The sequence below is a fragment of the Phyllostomus discolor genome, chromosome 8 (assembly GCF_004126475.2).
Source record: "Phyllostomus discolor isolate MPI-MPIP mPhyDis1 chromosome 8, mPhyDis1.pri.v3, whole genome shotgun sequence".
In the NCBI taxonomy this organism is placed as follows: domain Eukaryota; kingdom Metazoa; phylum Chordata; class Mammalia; order Chiroptera; family Phyllostomidae; genus Phyllostomus; species Phyllostomus discolor.
In genome coordinates, this window is record NC_040910.2 from 58,737,921 (window position 1) to 58,756,608 (window position 18,688).

The following is an 18,688-nucleotide window of genomic DNA, read 5'->3' on the forward strand; positions in this document are numbered from 1 at the left end:
CATCAACAGAGCCTTTGGGAAAAAGAAACAGTAAAAATCCAGGGTGCAGCTGCTGAAATGAAAAGCAGCACAGACCCTTTTATTCTTTTTAAAGATTTTATTTATTTTTAGACTGAGGGGAAGGCAGGGAGAGAGGGAGAGAAGCATCAATGTGTGGTCGCCTCTTGCGCTCCCTCTACCGGGGACCTGGCCCACAATCCAGGCACTGGGAATTCCCTTAATTCCCCTGACTGAGAATTGAACCAGTGACCCTTTGGTTCACAGGCTGGTGCTCAATCTGCTGAGTCACACCTGCCAGAGCAGCACAGATCTTTTTAAAGACCAGAAGCAGGAAGGAAAGCCTGCATCATTGGCTGTTGCTTTTGAGGATTTTTTGAGGTGTGTGCTGGTTGTTCTCCACATTCCCTGCACTCCCTCCCGCACTGTGGAGCAGGCTGAGTTTGGGGCTAGGAGAATGCAAATGCCTAAAGCAGGAGTGTCAAACTCCTTTTCATCAGGGGCCACATGAACCTGGTGGTTGCCTTCAAAGGGCTGAAGGTAGAGCTCCTTGCCCCTAGTTAAGGAGTAGTTACATTTATACAGTCCTAAAATTGCATTTGGCCCTTTGAAGGGAGGGTGATGTGGCCCCAGTGAAAATGAGTTTGACACCCCCGCCCTAAAGCTAAGACAGTGATGAAAAGGACCCAGGCTAGGGAAGGAAGCATGGATGCCCAAGGGAGATGGTTTCAGGAGCCCAAAGCCACAGTGACAAAGACATTAGCAAGGGAAAACGGAAGGTCAGGTCAGAGGATGGAGGACCCCATCTTGCCAGAGAAGGCAAAACACCAATGGAGAAGGGGATGGCCTTAGGGGTAGGGGTGGGGGTGGGGTAGCTTAATGGACTGGAACTATGCATGCTCTCAGTGAGTCAGGGGATGGAGTCAGGGTTGGCAGGGGTGGGGGGACCAAATTGGGTTGTACCAGCACAAATGCAGAGATGTTTTATTCACTCCAGAAAAATGATCATCAGAAAAGAGAAGTTTAAATTAGACCAACCATACTAAACAAGAAAGTGCCCCGAAGGCCCTTCACAGAGCATTTGTAAATAAGTGACATCAAGTTAATAACCTAGCCCACTGCTTGCCTGAAGATAGAACAAAGCCTTAGTGATTCTAGAACCAGACAGGGAAGACATGCCATCTGGCACTGGCTGTCCCCTCCACTGTGTCCTCCTGAAGACCACTGTGACTCTCCTCAGCAGAAGCCAGTCACCTCTTACCTCCTAGACACCAGGCAATCTGCATTAATGTGCGCTGTACTATCAAGTTGTTCATACATTTGAACAATTATGTTGCTTGGTTACGTCTCTAAATAAAATACAAACAGGGTCTAGTATCTCCCAGAGTCACAGTGATAAAAAGCCTGACTATATATATAAAATGCAGAAAAATATGGATCTCACATTTAAGATCATGTGATCACCTTTAAAGTTCTCTAATCCATTAGCTTCTAGGATAAAGTGTATTGATTCTGTACATTCCTTTATTCACTTATTTATTAACCTAGTATTTATTGGGTGTCCATATGTGCCAGTCACTCTTCAAGGTACTGGGGATACAGCACTGAATCAAATAGAAAAACATCCCTCTGTCCTCACTAGTCTTCCACTCACTTTGCTATGTTTCCTCTTTTTCTTTAATTAAATATGCTTATTACATGCCAGGACTTGTGTTAAGTGTGTATTATCCATTAGCTCATTTGACCCTGAGTGGCACTAGCACTGTCCTTACATGTTAGATGAAGTGGGGCCTATAAAGTTGACACAGCTCCTTTAAAGCCCCTCAGTGAGCAAGTCTTCAGCCTGGGTTTAGAGTATACTTCTCTGCCATGGAAGCCTCTGCTTTGCTTTCTTTCGTAACCTCAGGTTTTGCTCATATTGTCCATGTCTATTCTTAACAATCTATCCATTTTCATTATCCAGCTAGCCTTTTGGCAGATAGTCTCAAAGCTTTTAGACTCTTCCTTCTGCCAAAGCTACAGACCAAGCCCTGGTCCTTAGAATAAGGAGGAGTGTCATGGAGGGTGCCACAAGGACCTGAGTTATTTGGCCTGGCTTCCACTGGGACCTTATCTGCTGCCACTCTTCCTCATCTGGCCATATAATTCCCTGCCTGGGGCTGGAGTAATGGGCGAATCTGGCTCTCTCTACCATGGCTCCTGTGGACTCGGCCCTCTCACTGTTCTGCTCACCACAGCCCCTTCCCACCTGTGGTTTGCACTCACCCTTCAGATGTTAGCTTGGAGACCCCAGAGGGTCCCACCTGATCCTGTAGGCTGGTTTAGAGTCCTCTGTTATATTCTTGAAGCACTAGAAAGCTTCCTTATCTCAGCTATTGGCTCCTTGAGAGCTGGACCACATGTCTTTTGCTCACCTTGTGTCTGAGAGCCCGGCTACCTGAGTGGATTGCTGAAGATATGCCTACCATCACTTCAAGTTCAACAAAATGGAAATTACATTTTGCTCAGAAGGCAGACATGTCTATTTTCCTGTGACCTAATACCTCACCAAACTCATCCTCAGTCAGGATCACATACTTTCAAATCATCTTGCTCCTTCCCTGTCCTTCTCAGTCTCCCCATGACACAGGTGCAGCATTGATGGCCTCTGCTCATTGTCCTTCTGAGGAATGTCTTGGCCTACAGCATTGTCACCTTGGCAATTTGCTTTGCAACAATCAGAATGCCCTGCAGGCTCCCACGCCCAGGACCCTCTCTGAATGCAGCCAGATACTTATTCAAATGTTCTGAATGTTAGTGGACCATAGACCTATCATCACACACACACATCTGTCAGGGCATCTATCTTCCCTTCAGCTCATCTACTAATTTTTTTTTTTTAAATCATGAACTAATTAACAGGAGGTAGAGACATTAAGGTTTGGAAAAGATATATTAAGAAATCATTATGTGTGTAGGGATGAGGAGGACACAAACAGTGGAGGAAGGAGCTCAGCCTGTCTCCAAATTTACTGGTGGTAAAAACACAAGCAGAGTAAGGCGCATAGTGAAGGGCTCCAGTTAGAAACGTCCAGTTGACTGGGGACCTGAGTGTTAATTTACCCTGGTGGCCCAGGGCCTGTGCGTTGTTGCTTATCACTGGGAATGGCTCCTCCGGCCTCCTGACCCCAAGCCTGAGAATAAAATCCGTCCTCAAGCAGGGCCCCTCCCGAGCGTGCAGACCTGACTGAGAAGATAGTGCAGGGAGCGAGTGGCAGGGCCCCTCCCAAGCGTGCAGACTGCACTGAGATGATAGTGCAGTTACCAGGCGTCAGGACCCCTCCCGAGCGAGCAAGCGGACCAGAGGGAGGTAGCACCAACCGCGGGAGGCCAGCAGCATGGCCGCGGGGTCGCCTAGGCAGCGGCTGAGCGAGGAGGCGCGGTGCCCGGTGTGCCTGGACTTCTTGCAAGACCCGGTCAGCGTGGACTGCGGCCACAGCTTTTGCGTGCGTTGCATCTCCGAGTTCTGCGACAGGTCTGACAGAGAGCAGCAAGGCCTCTTTGCCTGCCCTCAGTGCCGCAGTCCCTTCACGCGGGAGGGCTTCCGGCCCAACCGGCAGCTGGCCAGCCTAGTGGACAGCGTGCAGCGGCTGGGGCTGGACGAGGGGCCCTCCTGGGCACAGTGCGCACTGCACGGCCAGGAGCTCAGCCGCTTCTGCGAGGAGGACCAGGCCGCCCTGTGCTGGGTGTGTGACTCTGGCCCTGGGCACCGAGGTCACCACACGACACCGCTGCAGGAGGCCACCCAGCGCCACCAGGTGAGCTGTGCTTGCAGATGCACTGGCAGGCTGACTGGCCTGGAAGATACCTCCGACCACAGCAGGCCCAGCAGAGGTGCCCTGACCTTCCGGCGACACGGTCCGGTGCCACCACCTGATCCCAAAGACCTTGTGCCTACCACTGCGCCCCCCCCCCCCCCCCCCGCCCCTGCGCTCTTGCCCCTCTCTCCCACACTCCTCCTACCCCACATGACCCTGATACTCGACTTCACATGCTCCCAGAGCCCTGCCCCCGCTCAACTCTCTCTCCCCAACTTCCCGGCGTCCCTGACATTCCCCCTCTGAGACGCCCCTCCCACAGTGCACTTAGGTGGGTTGGGGTATCCCTGCCTTTGCTCCAGAATAACCTCATCTGGGACCCCTGTTAAGGAGTTCAGACGCACATTCCTTGCAGGGATGGCCAACCTTTTGGCATCTCTGGGCCACATGGGAAGAAGAGCTGTCCTGGGCCCCACATTAAATACACAAACATTAACGGAAACTGGTGAGCAAAAAACAAAGAAACAAAAAAACCCGAACAGTTTTTGAGTAAATTTACGATTTTGTGTTGGGCTGAATTCATAGCCATCCTGGGCCATGGGTTGGATATCCCTGTGAAGGACCACTCTGCCTGGTAGCCTTCCCCTCAGGTACCCCTTTTCCCAGGCTGATAGTCAGGGTCCCCCAGCTACAGCCCTAGTATCAGCGCTGTGGGCTTGGTTACACGGGTGAAGGTTTTTGGTGAACACATTCTAACCACTACCATTGGCATTGTGCCTTCCTTTTGCATAATGTTGATCTCTACCTTAATTAATACTGTTACCAAAACAACCATGAGGCCTGAGCATTAGTTAAGAATAGTGCCTGGCTGGGCACAGGGCCCTGAAATAGGAATCCAGGAGGTAAGGGCACAGGACAGGTCTGTATTCAACTCATATTTGAGGGCTCAGGATGTGAGCACTTCAATGAACAGGTGCTTCCTACCAGTATTTGGCTCCCAAAAGGGATATCTGTGACACTCTATAAATAGAGTTCTCCATCCTGGTGCTCTTCTAAAGTTCTTGGACATACTCTGAACACATTTAAATTTGTGACATTTGCAACAGCTACTAGCACAAAGAAGGTTAGAGTCTTGTTTAAACTGACATTTTCCTGAAATAGCATGACAATGAAATAAATTAAAAATACTTTTTAAAAAAAAATTTTAAGCTTTGTTTTATTGTTTAAAAACAAGATTTAGGGTATTTATCCCTGAAACTTCCTTCTGGACTTTCCTAGAAACATCTCTGAGTTTTCTCCTTGGTTTTGGTTGCCATCTACAAAACTCAGATGCTGGCTATTTTCTAGCTAGTTTTTTTGTAGAATGTTTCTGTCTTTTTTTTTTTTTTTTTCATCAAAAGCACCCTACAGAGTATGGCTAGTGTAATATTTCTAGAGTCATTTTTGGTATTTTAGTAGCCTTTCAATTAAATACCAAATAAATATCTTCTGAACTTCTTTGCCTTTGTCTTGATTTTCTGGGCCCTATGTTCTATTTGTACTGTTGTCTTAACCCACTGAGATCCAACAACACTGGCCTACTAGCTGCTCTCCCTAACCCTGCCAGGCCTTAGTCACCTCATTGATTTTGCCAGTTCTCCTGTGAGAGGGAGCTTCTTTCCATCTATGTGATTCTACTCCTTGCAAACACTAAAACAAATGCCATTTTGATCATGTTAATTCCACCATGAATCCTACTATATTTTATCAGCATTATGGTATGTCATCATCATCATCATCATCATCATCATTATATATGTATATATTTTTATTTATTTAGAAATAATTGGTGTGTAGGAGTTGTGAATGACTTTGGCACATTTTTACCCCCTGAGACTTATTGAATAACTTTGAGTAAAGTTTTAAAATGTGTGTGTGTGTTCTCTGTAAGTAAAGTATGTGCCTACCTCTAGTGGGGGCCTAGGGTGGAAAGGAAATTTAGTTTTCATTAAATTATTTTCTACTCTTTGTAAGACTTACAACATTCTGTACTTCTTTTTCATTGAATAAATTCTAACTTACATGATTTCTTGTTGCCTAATATACTAAACACTTTTCTGATTATAAAGTAGTAAGTATTTTCTGAAGTTGACACGTATGGGTGTAGGAATAACATCCTTTCTCATTCAGACACTAGTAGGTGTCTAGTAGGTGAGGTTTTGTTTTTTGAACATTTTTACTGACCTCTGCCTAGTTTTTATATATTCCTTGAAGCACATATTTTTCCAGAATTGGTATGGTATTACATAAAATATTCTTATTTTAGTTCACTTTAAAATTGTGAGCACTTCTTATTATTAAACACTTTCTTCTTGTTATTAGACACCTTATTTTAATTTCACCCTGTTAGTGTAAAATATATTTTTCTTACTCCCTACTTTTAAAAAATTATTGGATTATTATTTATTAATTAATGTATTATTTTCTTTTTTCTGTTACTTTTATTCTATTTTCCATTACCATTTATACCTCTGTCCTTCCAACAATCACACACTATTGTTCATGTCCATGAGTCCTTTTTCCTTTTTGCTCAATCTCTCCACCCCCCACCCCCTGCCCCCATAGTTGTCATCCTGCTCTCTATGATTCTGTCTCTATTTTGCTTGTTAGTTTGTTCTTTAGATTCCACATATGAGTGAAATCTCATGTTTTTTTTTTCTTTCTCTGACTGGCTTAATGCTTCACTTAGCATAATGCTCTCTAGGTCCATCCATGCTGTTGCAAAGGATAAAATTTTCTTCTTTAACATTTTGGTTAGTTACAGGTTTACTATTTTAAATAATGCCACAGTGAACATACTTTCACTAAATCTTTGGTTATGCCTGGCATTAACATTAAAAGTGTATGTATGTTTAACTTAGCTGTAATGAGGTTGGGCATCTTTGTGTGCTCACTGGGCCTGTTCTAGGTGATCTCTGTGTTGCCTGATGCACCTGGTTGGGACAGGTACTACATGAGGGTTTCTGTAATGGTCTCAGCATATCTTCCCAAACAGGCAAATCTCCAGACGGCCCTAAAACTTGTAAGGAAGGAGATGGAGGAGGCGTTGAGTCAGGAGACCAACCTTGGGAAGAAAACTGTCATTTGGAAGGTATGAGAATATTGTTACTTCAGGAGGCTTGCCTACCTGAAGGATCCAAATTTGGGTCATTATATCATTCTTTCTTGCTCCAACACTTTTGTTACATCTCTATCCTTCTTAGCTGTAACCCCAACCTGAGTTACAAGTAGCTTTGCTGACCTGGCTCTCACCAAAACTCACTGACTCACCCCTACAGCTTCGAGCAGAGTCTCATACTGCCACTGTGAGTGTGAAGACTGGCCTTTCTGGATGAATGAATGCTAAACATCTCTTAGCATTGATGTAGATAAAACAGAGCTAGACACGATCACTTGCATATAGAGAAGGATCGTCTGAATGTTCAGCCTCTTTATCATATATGTGTTCTCTCTTCTATACATCATTGGCTCGTTGTTTCTTTTAGTCACTTACACACAGAGAATGGTTCTCATATGGGTGGTTTTGCCTTCTAAAGTGAATTTTGCAGTATCAGTAGATATTTTTTGTTGTCACAACCGGGGGCTGGAGAGTGTTACTGGCATCTATTGGTAGAGGCCAGAAATGCCACTAAGCAGCCTACAAATGCACAGGACAGCTCCTAAAACTCACAGTAAGGAATAATCTGGTCATATACTAAATAGGGTCTATTTAGATTGAGAAACTATATATATAAACTATATATGAAATATAGTATACCATATAGAAAATTTATAAAATATTGCTTTTTTATAGGGTTAGAAATAGGTTTTGAGTTAAGGTTAATGTTAGGATTAAGGGTTAGTTTTAGGGTTAGGTGTAGGGTTGAGTTTTTGATTCTTTGAGAATTTGAGTTTTCAGGTTAGGGTTAGAATTAGCTCTGAGGTCAGAGTTTGGGTATAAATAAATTAGGATTAGGGTTAGGATAAAGGCTACAGTTAAAGTTAGTTTTAAGTTAAGGGTTGGGGTGAGGGTTAGATTTTAAGTTAGTGTTACATGTAGAGTTGGGGTTATGGTTAGGATTAAAGTTAGGTTTGAGTTTAGGATTAGAGTTAGGTTTAGTGTTAGTTTTGAAGTATAAATTAGGGTTAGTATTAGATTTTGGGTTAGGGTGAGGAGTAGTGTTGGGTTAGGGTTAGGGTTAGGCTTGCCTTAGTGTTAGGGTTAGAATTACAATAAGGGTTAGGCTGAGTTTATGGGCAGGGTTGGGCTTAGAGTTAGCTTTAGTTTTACACTTGATGGGTACATTAAGATTATGGTTAGAGGTTGGGTTAGGGTTAGGTTTGGGTTTAGTTTTAGACTTGAGATTATGATTAGGGTTAGAGATAGCTTTAAGGTTCGGGTTTAGGTTTAAACTAGAGCTGAGGTTAGGGTTAAGTTGTGAGTTAGGGTTAGATTTACCTTTAGGGTTAGAGTGAGCTTCAGGGTTACAATCAGTGTTTATTTTATGATTAGAGCTAGGGTTAGTGTTAAGGTTAGAGTTAGCTCTGAGATCAGTGAAATGGTTTAAATTAGGGTTTGGGGTAGGGTTAGTTTTAGAGTTAGGTTTAGGTTTGGGATTAAACAAGTTTAGGATTTACTTTATTTTATTTTTTTAAAGACTTCACTTATTTATTTTTAGAGAGGAAGGGAGGGAGAAACAGGGACAGAAACATCAATGTGTGGTTGTCTCTCATGTGCTCCCAACAGGGGGCCTGGGAAACATGTGCCCTGACTGGGAATCAAACCAGAGACCCTTTGGTTCGCAGGCCAGCACTCAATCCACTGAGCCACACCAGCCAGGGCAGGACTCACTTTATGTTTAGGGTTAGGGGTAAGTTTAGTGGTATAGTTATCTTGAGATTAGGGTTTGGGCTTAAATTAGAAATAAGTTTAAGGTTAGGGTTTGGTTAAGTGCTAGGGTTAGGTTTTAAAGTTAGAGTTGTGGTTAGGGTTAGGTTTTGAGTAAGAGTTTAAATTTATGCTTAAGGTTAGAGTTAGTTTTAGGGTTAGGGTTACACTTATGGTTGATTTAATGATTAGCATTAGGGTTAGTAGTAAGGTTAGACTTAGCTTTGAGGTTAGCATTTAGGTTAATTTATTTTTAAAATTTTATATTTGTTTCAGGTATATACTGTAGTGGTTAAGTAATTATATAATTTATGAAGTAAACCCTGATAACTTTAGTACCCACCTGACACCACACATAATTATTACAATATTACTGATTATATTTCCTATTCTCTACTTTACTTCCTGTGAATATTTTATAACTTCTTACTCCCTCCAATTTTTTCACCCATCCCTCCCACCTCGGTTTCCTCACTATATCTGTCTATGACTCTGTTTTTGTTTTGTTTGTGTATTTATTTTGTTCTTTAGATTCCACATATAAGTGAAATCATATGGTATTTGTCTTTCTCTGTCTGACCTATTTCACCTAGGATAATAACCACTAGGTCCATCCGTGTTGTCACACATGGTAAGATTTTGTTCTTTTTTATAGGTAATATTCCATTGTATATAAGTACCACTTCTTTTTTAAAAAATATATTTTATTGATTATGCTATTACAGTTGTCCCATTTCCCCCCTTCTCTCCCCTCCTCCCTGTACCCCCTCCCACCCACATTCCCCCCTTTAGTTCATGTCCATGTGTCATACTTATGAGTTCTTTAGCTTCTACATTTCCCGTACTATTCTTGCCCTCCCCCTATCTATTTTCAACCTACATTCTATGCTACTTATTCTCTATACCTTTTCCCCCTCTCTCCTCCTCCCACCCCCCTGCTGCTAACCCTCCATGTACCCTCCATTTCTGTGGTTCTGTTCCTGTTCTAATTGTTTACTTAGTTTCTCTTGGTTTTGCTTTAGGTGTGGTTGTTAATATTTGTGAGTTTGCTCTCCTTTTACTATACCTGTCTTTTCTTTATCTTCTTTTCTTAGATAAGTCCCTTTAGCATTTCATAAAATAAGGGCTTGGTGATGATGAACTCCTTTAACTTGACCTTATCTGAGAAGCACTTTATCTGCCCTTCCATTCTAAATGAGAGCTTTGCTGGATAGAGCAATCTGGTATGTAGGTCCTTGTCTTTCATGACTTGGAATATTTCTTTCCAGCCCCTTCTTGCCTGTAAGGTCTCTTTGGAGAAATCAGCTGACAGTCTGATGGGAACTCCTTTGTAGGTTACTGTCCCCTTATCTCTTGCTGCTTCTAGGATTCTCTCCTTCGTTTTTACCTTGGCTAATGTAATTATGATGTGCCTTGGTGTGTTTCTTCTTGGGTCCAACTTCTTTGGCACTCTCTGAGCTTCTTGGATTTCTTGGAAGACTGTTCCCTTTGCCAGATTGGGGAAGTTCTCCTTTATTATTTGTTCAAATACGTGCTCAATTTGTTGCTTTTCCCCTTCCGATTCTGGTACCCCTATAATTCGGATATTGGAACGTTTAAAGGTGTCTTGGATGCTCTTAATCTTTTCCTCGATTTTTTGAATTCTTATTTCATCATGCTTTCCTGCTTGGTTGATTCTATCTTCCTTCTGGTCCACTGTATTGTTTTGAGACTCAGATTCCTTCCTTTCACTATTGGCTCTCCTCTGTATGTCTTCCTGCATCTCTTTTATGGTAACCTGCATCCTTTCATCTAAATTGTGCCCAAAATCAATCAATTCCATGAGCTTTCTGATCACCAGTGTTTTGAACTGTGCATCTGACAGATTGGCTATTTCTTGGTCGCTCAAAAGGATGAGTCCTGGGGGATTGATCTGCTCTGTTGAAAACATATTTTTCTCCTGTCTCTCCTTTTTTTTTTTTCCCCAGTCTGGTCGCTCTTGTTACAGTGGGGGGTGGAGCCTTAAGTGTTCACCTGGGCTGGGCACCCCAGTCGCTAGATTGTGACGTTATATGTGGGGGCGGGGTGGGAGTGGGGGATGGGAGAAAACAATGGCGGTAGTTCCGTTCTCCTGGGCTCAGACCCTTCTCTGGGCTCCCGGGCTGCGAGTTCTGCCCTGGTCCACAATCGCTACCCCTCTGCCAGCCACAGCTTGAGTACTCAGGGATCACCGCTGCGTTCTTGTGCCCCAGATGGCTGTCGCGCCAATTTCACGCCAAACTTTCCCCGACCTCCGCGCGCTGCCGGCCCGTGCCAGCCCTGCACCCTCCCGGCTTGTCTTCTCCTACCAGTCCAGATGAACGCGCCTACTTCAACTTCATGGCTGCCCGACTTCCATTCAGATAAATCCTCTGCCGGATCTGGGCGTTATTCTGACTATAAATTATTGTTGTGAATTATTGTTGTTCTAATCTTGGTTGTGCGAGGAGGTACCGTGCGTCCACCTATTCCTCCATCTTGCTGGAAGTCCCTAAGTATCACTTCTTTATTTTAACCAACTGTTGATGTTCACTTAGGTTGCTTCCATGTCTCTGTTATTATAAATAACACTGCAATGAGCACAGGGGTGCATACATCTTTTCACATTAGTGTTTTTGTATTCTTTGGACATATTTTCAGAAGTAGAATTAATACTTCTACTTCTGGGTCATAAAATATTTCTACTTTTAGTTTTCTGAGGAATATTCACAATGTTTTTCATAATAGTTGCACCATTTTACACCATAAACAGTGCATTAGTGTTTCCTTTTATCTACATTCTCACCAGCACTTGCTGCTTTTTTATTTATTAATGATAGCTATTCTGATAGGTGTGAGATAACATTAAGCAACTCTTCATATATCTTTTGGCCATCTATATGTCCTTTTTGGAGAATATCTATTCAGGTCTTCTCATTTTTTTAAAAGATTTTATTTATTTATTTTGAGAGAGGGAAGGGAGGGAGAAAGAAAGAGAGAGAGAAACATCAATGTGCAGTTGCTGGGGGCCGTGGCCTGCAACCCAGGCATGTACCCTGACTGGGAATCGAACCTGCGACACTTTGGTTTGCAGCCCGCGCTCAATCCACTGAGCTACGCCAGCCAGGGCTCCTGCTCATTTTTAAATTGTGTTGTTTGTATTTTTGGTTTTGAGTTATATGAGTTCATTATGAATTTTGGACATTAATCCCTTAATGTATATATTATTGGTGAATATCTGCTTTCATTCAGTAGGTTGTCTTTTTGTTTCATTGTTTTCCTTTGCTGTACAAACCCTATTTAGTTTGATGTAGTCTCATTTGTTTATTTTTTCTTTTGTTTCCCATGCCCAAGGAGATGTATCAGAAAACTTATAACTAAGAGTAGTGTCTGGGGGGGTTAGCCAGGGACCAGCTGCTGTTACCCTCTGCTCTCCTGGTGATAAGACCATTGGGAACCCTTAGAGTTTAGGAAAAAGAAAACAAAGGGGTCCTGAGATGGTGGCTTAGTTGAAGGAATCGTGAACCCCTTCCTCTGTGCAGGGGAGAAAAACTCACGGATCGGCAGAGGAACAGAGCAAGGGGCATAGGATATCGAAACATTTATGAAAACAGAACATCAAAAATTATAGCGGACATTGAAAAACCAGATTGTAAGGAGACTGCTTCAGGACAACAGGGAGCCAGGGATCAGTTCCGGGACCAGGGGGGTTGCAGCCCCAGGCCCTATGCTCTCAGGTCTGCTTTAGGGCACACAGGAGAGCGGAGTTGCTGCTCCCTCCCAGGACAATGGGGGCTGAGCAACACCAAGGGAGACCTTGTTGCTTGAAGGCACAGAGAGGGGAGTTGGACTGGGAGACAGTCTTGCAGGGATGCTGGCACTCAAGCGTAGCCTTGGGAGGGGTGAGTGCCCCCAGCCGGCGCAACCAGAGGTGGCCTGGACGTGTGCCTGCGCCCCCAGCCTGGTGGGAGTGTTGATCTGTGGAAAACAGACCTCGCAGCCCTGAATAAGGAAAGGGCGTGGGGGTTCGCTGGTTTCTGGAGCCTGCAGTAGTGAACTCAAGGAAGCGTGCGCCCCTTCGGGATTCCCGACTCTGGCGCTGTGAACCTGGAAGGGACGCCGCGTTTTGGGGGTTCCTGGAACTGGCAACGGGGAAATTGGTGGAAGTGTGTGTCTCTTCGCAATCCCCAGAGCTTGTGCCGTGAATCCAGAAAATATGCAGGTGCCTCCCGAGAACAAAGAGCCCGCTGCGGTGAAGTTTGGCAGAAAGGTGCATCTCCTTGCGATCCCTGGAGCTTGCACTGTGAACCCAGAAAAGACGCAGGAGCTCTTCGGGGCCCCGGAGCCCGGGAGACCCCGTGGCGGTGAGCTCTGGAGAGCATGCTCGTGCTCGGGAGCACCAAGGGTCCTGCAGGGGGAAGTCCAATTGGCTCTGTGGAGAGCGCCCTGCTGGCCCTGGTGACAATACTTGAGAGACTGACTGAGTTTTGACTGGGAAGACTGATAAGCATTTGAAAGGCCCCTCAGCCTGCTGAAGCCAGCAAGACCAGAAAAACTGGTCTGGCCAGTTACAAACCAACAAGAGGTGTTTTTTTTTTGCCTTTTTTTTTTTTTTGGCTGTTGTTGGTTGGTTGTTTGATTTTATCTTGTTGTTTTTTAAGTGACTTTTTATTTTTAATTCTTATTATTTTTATATCTATCAATTCCTTATGTTTCTCTTCCTTTCATCCTAGTATTATTCCTTCCACTCCCAATTTATCTCTCCTGCATTCCACCTTCTGCTTTTTTTCTCTTTTTTTCCTGAGCTTACAAGTTACTGCAAATTTGTATTATCTTTTTCTCACTTTTCTGACATTTTCTATTTTAATAGTATTTTGGTATTCTTTTTCTTTCTGTATAATCTTCTTTGCTTGGCTGGTTATACTGTCATTTGATAGGTTCCCCCTGTTATCTCAGTCACAGTGTGTTGATAATTTACTATCCTTCATCTGTGTTCCATTATACACCTCTCAAGATTCTATACTCCTTATTTTTGTTATCTGGATCTCTCATATTCTGCCACATGATTGTTGCTTTAATATTACTGTAAATAAGACCTAGTTCATACAATTGTAAATACTACTCAACACCCCTACCTTATCTCAGCCCACTTTGCAATTTCCTGAACTATATTTTTGTGGGGGTTGTCTCTATTCTTTTACACACTACTCCTATTTACTAATCTTTATTCCCACCCTACATCAGAATCTGACCTCCCACAGCCTCACAGCTTTCTGGATCCAACTAACAATCCTTTTGTCCCCAATAAGAGTCTTATCTTCTTTCCATCCTTTCTAAAATGTGGCTACTGGGGTAGAAGATCATGGTTAACACTATAAGTAGCCAAAGGATATCCCATCTCTTCTCTTCTGGCTGCTAATGTAAATATCATAGAATACTGTCTTGCTGTCTTAAACCATTTTGCCTTACTCCTCCAACTGATCACAAAAAAGAGTAGGGGGAAGCTGTGAACACCAGGATACCCAAAGGAGACTGCACCACTGAATCTCATGGGTATTCTACCACAGAAGTTCACACCATAAACCCAGGGAACAAGAACAGATAAATTTAAGAAACAGAGGCTAACAAGAAGAGTCTCACAAATAATGAGAAAACAAAGAAACAATTCCCAAATGAAGGGAAAGGAGGAAACCTCAGAAAAAAAGCTAAATAGAGGCAACTCAACTATCAGATATTGAGTTCAAAACAATGATTATCAGGAAGCTCAATGAACTCACAATGAGCTACCAGAAACTAGAGGGAAGCTACAACGATCTCACTGCAAACTATATCAACATGAAAAAGGAAATAGAAACTATCAACAAGAACCAAGAGGAACTGAAGAATACAGTTTCTGAACTGAAGAACACAGTAGAAGAAATCAAAAGTAGGACTGAGGAAGCAGAAGATTGGATTAGCGAGCTGGAGGACAAAGTAGAAAACAGCATCCAGAAAGAGCAAGAAAAGGAAAAGAGGCTCAGAAAGAATGAAGAGGGATTAAGAGAAATGCAAGACAATATGAAATGTAATAATATCTGTCAATAGGGATACCAGAAGGAGAAGAAGAAGAGCCAGAAATTGAAAACTTATCTGAAAAAATAATTAAAGAAAACTTGCATAATTTGATGAGAGAAAAAGTCACACAAATCCAGGAAACACAGGGAGTTTGAATCTAGAGGAACCCAAAGAGGCCCACCTCAAGACACATCATAATTAAAATGGCAAAATTTCAAGACAAAGAGAGAATATTAAAGGCAGCAAAGGGAAAAAAGGAAGTGACATACAAGGGAGCCCCAGTAAGGCTAACAGCTGACTTCTCAATGGAAACACTCCAAGCCAGAAGAGAATGGCAAGAAATATTCCAAGTAATGAGAACCAGAGGTCTGCAACCAAGGCTACTTTACCCAGCTAGGCTCTCAATCAAGATAGAAGGCCAAATAAGAAGCTTCCCAGACAAAACAAGTCTAAAAGAATACACCTCCATCAAACCAGCTCTGCAAGAAATGCTAAAAGGACTGCTTTAAGGAAAGGAAGGAAAAGAGAGAGAGAGAGAGGAACATATGTAAATAAAAGGCAATGGATACGTACCTATCAATAATAACCTTAAACGTAAATGGATTAAATGCTCTAATCAAAAGACATAGAATAGCTGAATGGATAAGAAAACATGACCCACATATCTGCTGCCTACAAGAGGCCCACATCAAGATAAAAGACCTGCACAGGCTGAAAGTGAAAGGCTGGAAACAAATTTTCCAAGCAAATGGACAGGAAAAATAAGCTGGGGTAGCAATACTCATATCAGACAAAATAGACTTCCAAAAAAGGGCCATAAAGAGAGACCTAGAAGGTCACTTCATAATACTCAAGGGAAGAATCCACCAAGAAGACATAAATATTGTAAATATACATGCACCCAACATAGGAGCACCCAAATACATAAAGAAACTCTTGGAGGACTTCAAGAAAGATATTGACAGCAACAAACTTATAGTAGGAAATTTTAACATCCCACTATCCAGATCTTCCAAACAAAATATCAACGAAGATATGGTGGAGTTGAACAACACCGTAGATGAAATGGACTTAACTGATATATACAGAGTCCTCCATCCAAAAGAAGCCAAATACACATTCTTTTCAAATGTACATGGAACATTTTCAAAGATAGGCCACATGATAGGACACAAAACAAGCCTCAACAATTTCAAGAAAATTGAAATCATACCAAGCATTCTCTTGGACCACAAGGGACTGAAGCTAGAAATCAACCGCAAGGAAAAAAACCCAAAACACTCAAAATCATGGAGATTAAATAGCATGCTATTAAACAATGAATGGGTCAAGAATGAAATTAGGGAAAAAATCAAAAAACAAATGAAAACAAACTCACAACAACCCAAAACTTATGGGACACAGAGAAGGCAGCCCTGAGAGGGAAGTTCATAGTGATACAGGCCCACCTAAAAAGTTAGAAACATTTCAAACAAACAACCTAACCCTACATCTACAGGAACTTGGGGAACAACAAAAAAGACAGCCCAGAGCAAGTAGAAGGAAGGAAATAACCAAGATCAGAGCAGAATTAAATGACATAGAGACTAAAAGCACAATTCTAAGGATCAATGAATCCAAGAGCTGGTTGTTTGAAAAGATAAACAAAATTGACAAGCCTTTAAGCAGACTCATCAAGAAAAAAAAGAGAGAAGACCCAAATAAACACAATCAGAAATGAAAGAGGGGGAGATTACAACAGATACCACAGAAATAAAAAGGATTGTAAGAAATTACTATGAAGAACTGTATGCCAAGAAATTTGAACACCTAGGTGAAATGGACAAATTTCTAGGAAAATATAATCTTCCATTATAATCTTCCATAACTCAGTGAAAAAGAAGCAGAAAGCCTGAACAAACCAATAATAGCAAAAGAGATGGAAGCAGTAATCAAAAACCTCCCAACACACAAAAGCCCTGGACCAGATGGTTTCACAGGAGAGTTCTACAAAGTACTTAAGGAAGAGCTAAGCCCTATTCTTCACAGACTATTCCAAAAAATCCAAAAAGATGGGAGCCTCCCAAACTCTTTTTATGACGCCAACATCATCCTAATTCCAAAACCAGATAAAAACACAGCAAAGAAAGAAAACTTCAGGCCAATGTCGCTGATGAACATTGACACTAAAATCCTCAACAAAATACTGGCAAACCGCATCCAACAATACATTAAAAAGATCATACACCATGACCAAGTGGGATTCATTCCAGGGATGCAAGGATGGTACAGTATTCGCAAATCAATAAATGTAATACATCACATAAACAAAAGCAAAGACAAAAACCACATGATCATATCAATAGATGCAGAAAAAGCATTTGATAAGGTACAGCACCCATTTATGATAAAAACACTCAGTAAAGTGGGAATAGAGGGAGCATTCCTCAACATAATAAAGGCCATATATGAGAGACCTTCAGCCAAATATCATACTCAATGGCCAAAAATTAAAATCTTTTCCACTAAGTTCAGGAACAAGACAAGGCTGTCCACTTTTACCACTTCTATTCATATATAGTACTGGAAATTTTAGCCACAGCAATCAGACAAGAAAAAGAAATAAAAGGCATCCTAATCGGAAAGGAGGAAACAAAACTGTCACTGTTTGCAGATGACATGATAGTGTACATAGAAAATCCTATAGAGTCCACCAAAAAATTGCTTGACCTAATAAATGAATTTGGAAAAACAGCGGGATACAAAGTCAATACCAGGAATCAAAGGCATTTCTGTACACCAACAATGAAACAGCAGAAGCAGAAATCAAGGAAAAAATCCCATTTGAAATAGCAAAAAGAAAAATAAAATATCTAGGAATAAACCTAACCAAAGAGGTAAAAGACCTGTATTCAGAAAACTACATAACACTGAAGAAAGAAATCAAGGAAGACATAAACAAATGGAAACATATACCGTGTTCATGGATTGGAAGAATTAATATCATCAAAATGTCTATACTACCCAAAGCAATTTACACATTCAATGCAATACCTATTAAAGTACCAATGGCTTATTTCACAGACATAGAACAAACACTTCAAAAATTTATATGGAACCATAAACAATCCCGAATAGCTGCTGCAATTTTGAGAAAGAAGTGCAAAGTAGGAGGGATCACAATACCCAGCATTAAACTATACTACAAGGCCACTGTAGTCAAAACAGCCTGGTACTGGCATAAAAACAGGCACATGACCAATGGAACAGAACAGAGAGCCCAGAAATAAACCCAAGCCTCTATGGTCAATTAATATTTGACAAAGGAGGCAGCAACATAAAATGGAGTAAAAATAGCCTCTTCAACAAATGGTGTTGGGAGAATTGAACAGCTACATGCAAAAAAATGAAACTCGAGCACCAACTTACACTTTATACAAAAATGAATTCAAGGTGGGTAAAAGACTTAAATATAAACTGTGACACCATTAAAGTCCTAGAGGAGAAGGTAGGTAGAAAAATATCATATAGTTCATGCAGAAACTTTTTTACTGACATGTCCCCTAGAGCAAGGGACATAAAGGAAAGAATAAACAAATGGGACCTCATCAAAATAAAAAGCTTCTGCACAGCTAAAGAAAACAGTATCAAAATGAAAAGAGACCCAACTGTATGGGAAAACATATTTGCCAATGATACCTCATACAAGGGTTTAATCTCCAAAATATATAAAGAACTTACACGACTACACTCTAAGAAGTCAAGCAACCCAGTTAAAAAATGGGCAAAGGACTTGAACAGACACTTTTCCAAGGAGGACATACAGAAGATCCAAAGACACATGAAACGATGTTCAATATCACTAGCTATCAGAGAGATGCAAATTAAAACCACAATGAGATACCACTTCACACCAGTCAGAATAGCCAGCATAAACAAAGCAAAAAACAAGTGTTGG

General features: G+C 41.9%; 1 protein-coding gene across 2 annotated transcripts in view; it reads left to right on the forward strand.

Moving 5' to 3' along the window:
• The first annotated feature begins 630 nt into the window (after positions 1–630).
• The window catches only part of TRIM58 (tripartite motif containing 58), a 48,699-nt gene continuing 30,641 nt past the window's right edge, over positions 631–18,688 (forward strand). For both annotated transcript variants that reach the window (XM_036032806.1, XM_028534647.2), the window contains exons 1-2: positions 631–3,794; positions 6,829–6,924. In XM_036032806.1, coding sequence (XP_035888699.1) covers positions 3,375–3,794; positions 6,829–6,924 — 516 coding nt within the window. In that variant the 5' untranslated portion in view covers positions 631–3,374. The remainder of the gene's footprint in view (positions 3,795–6,828; positions 6,925–18,688) is intronic.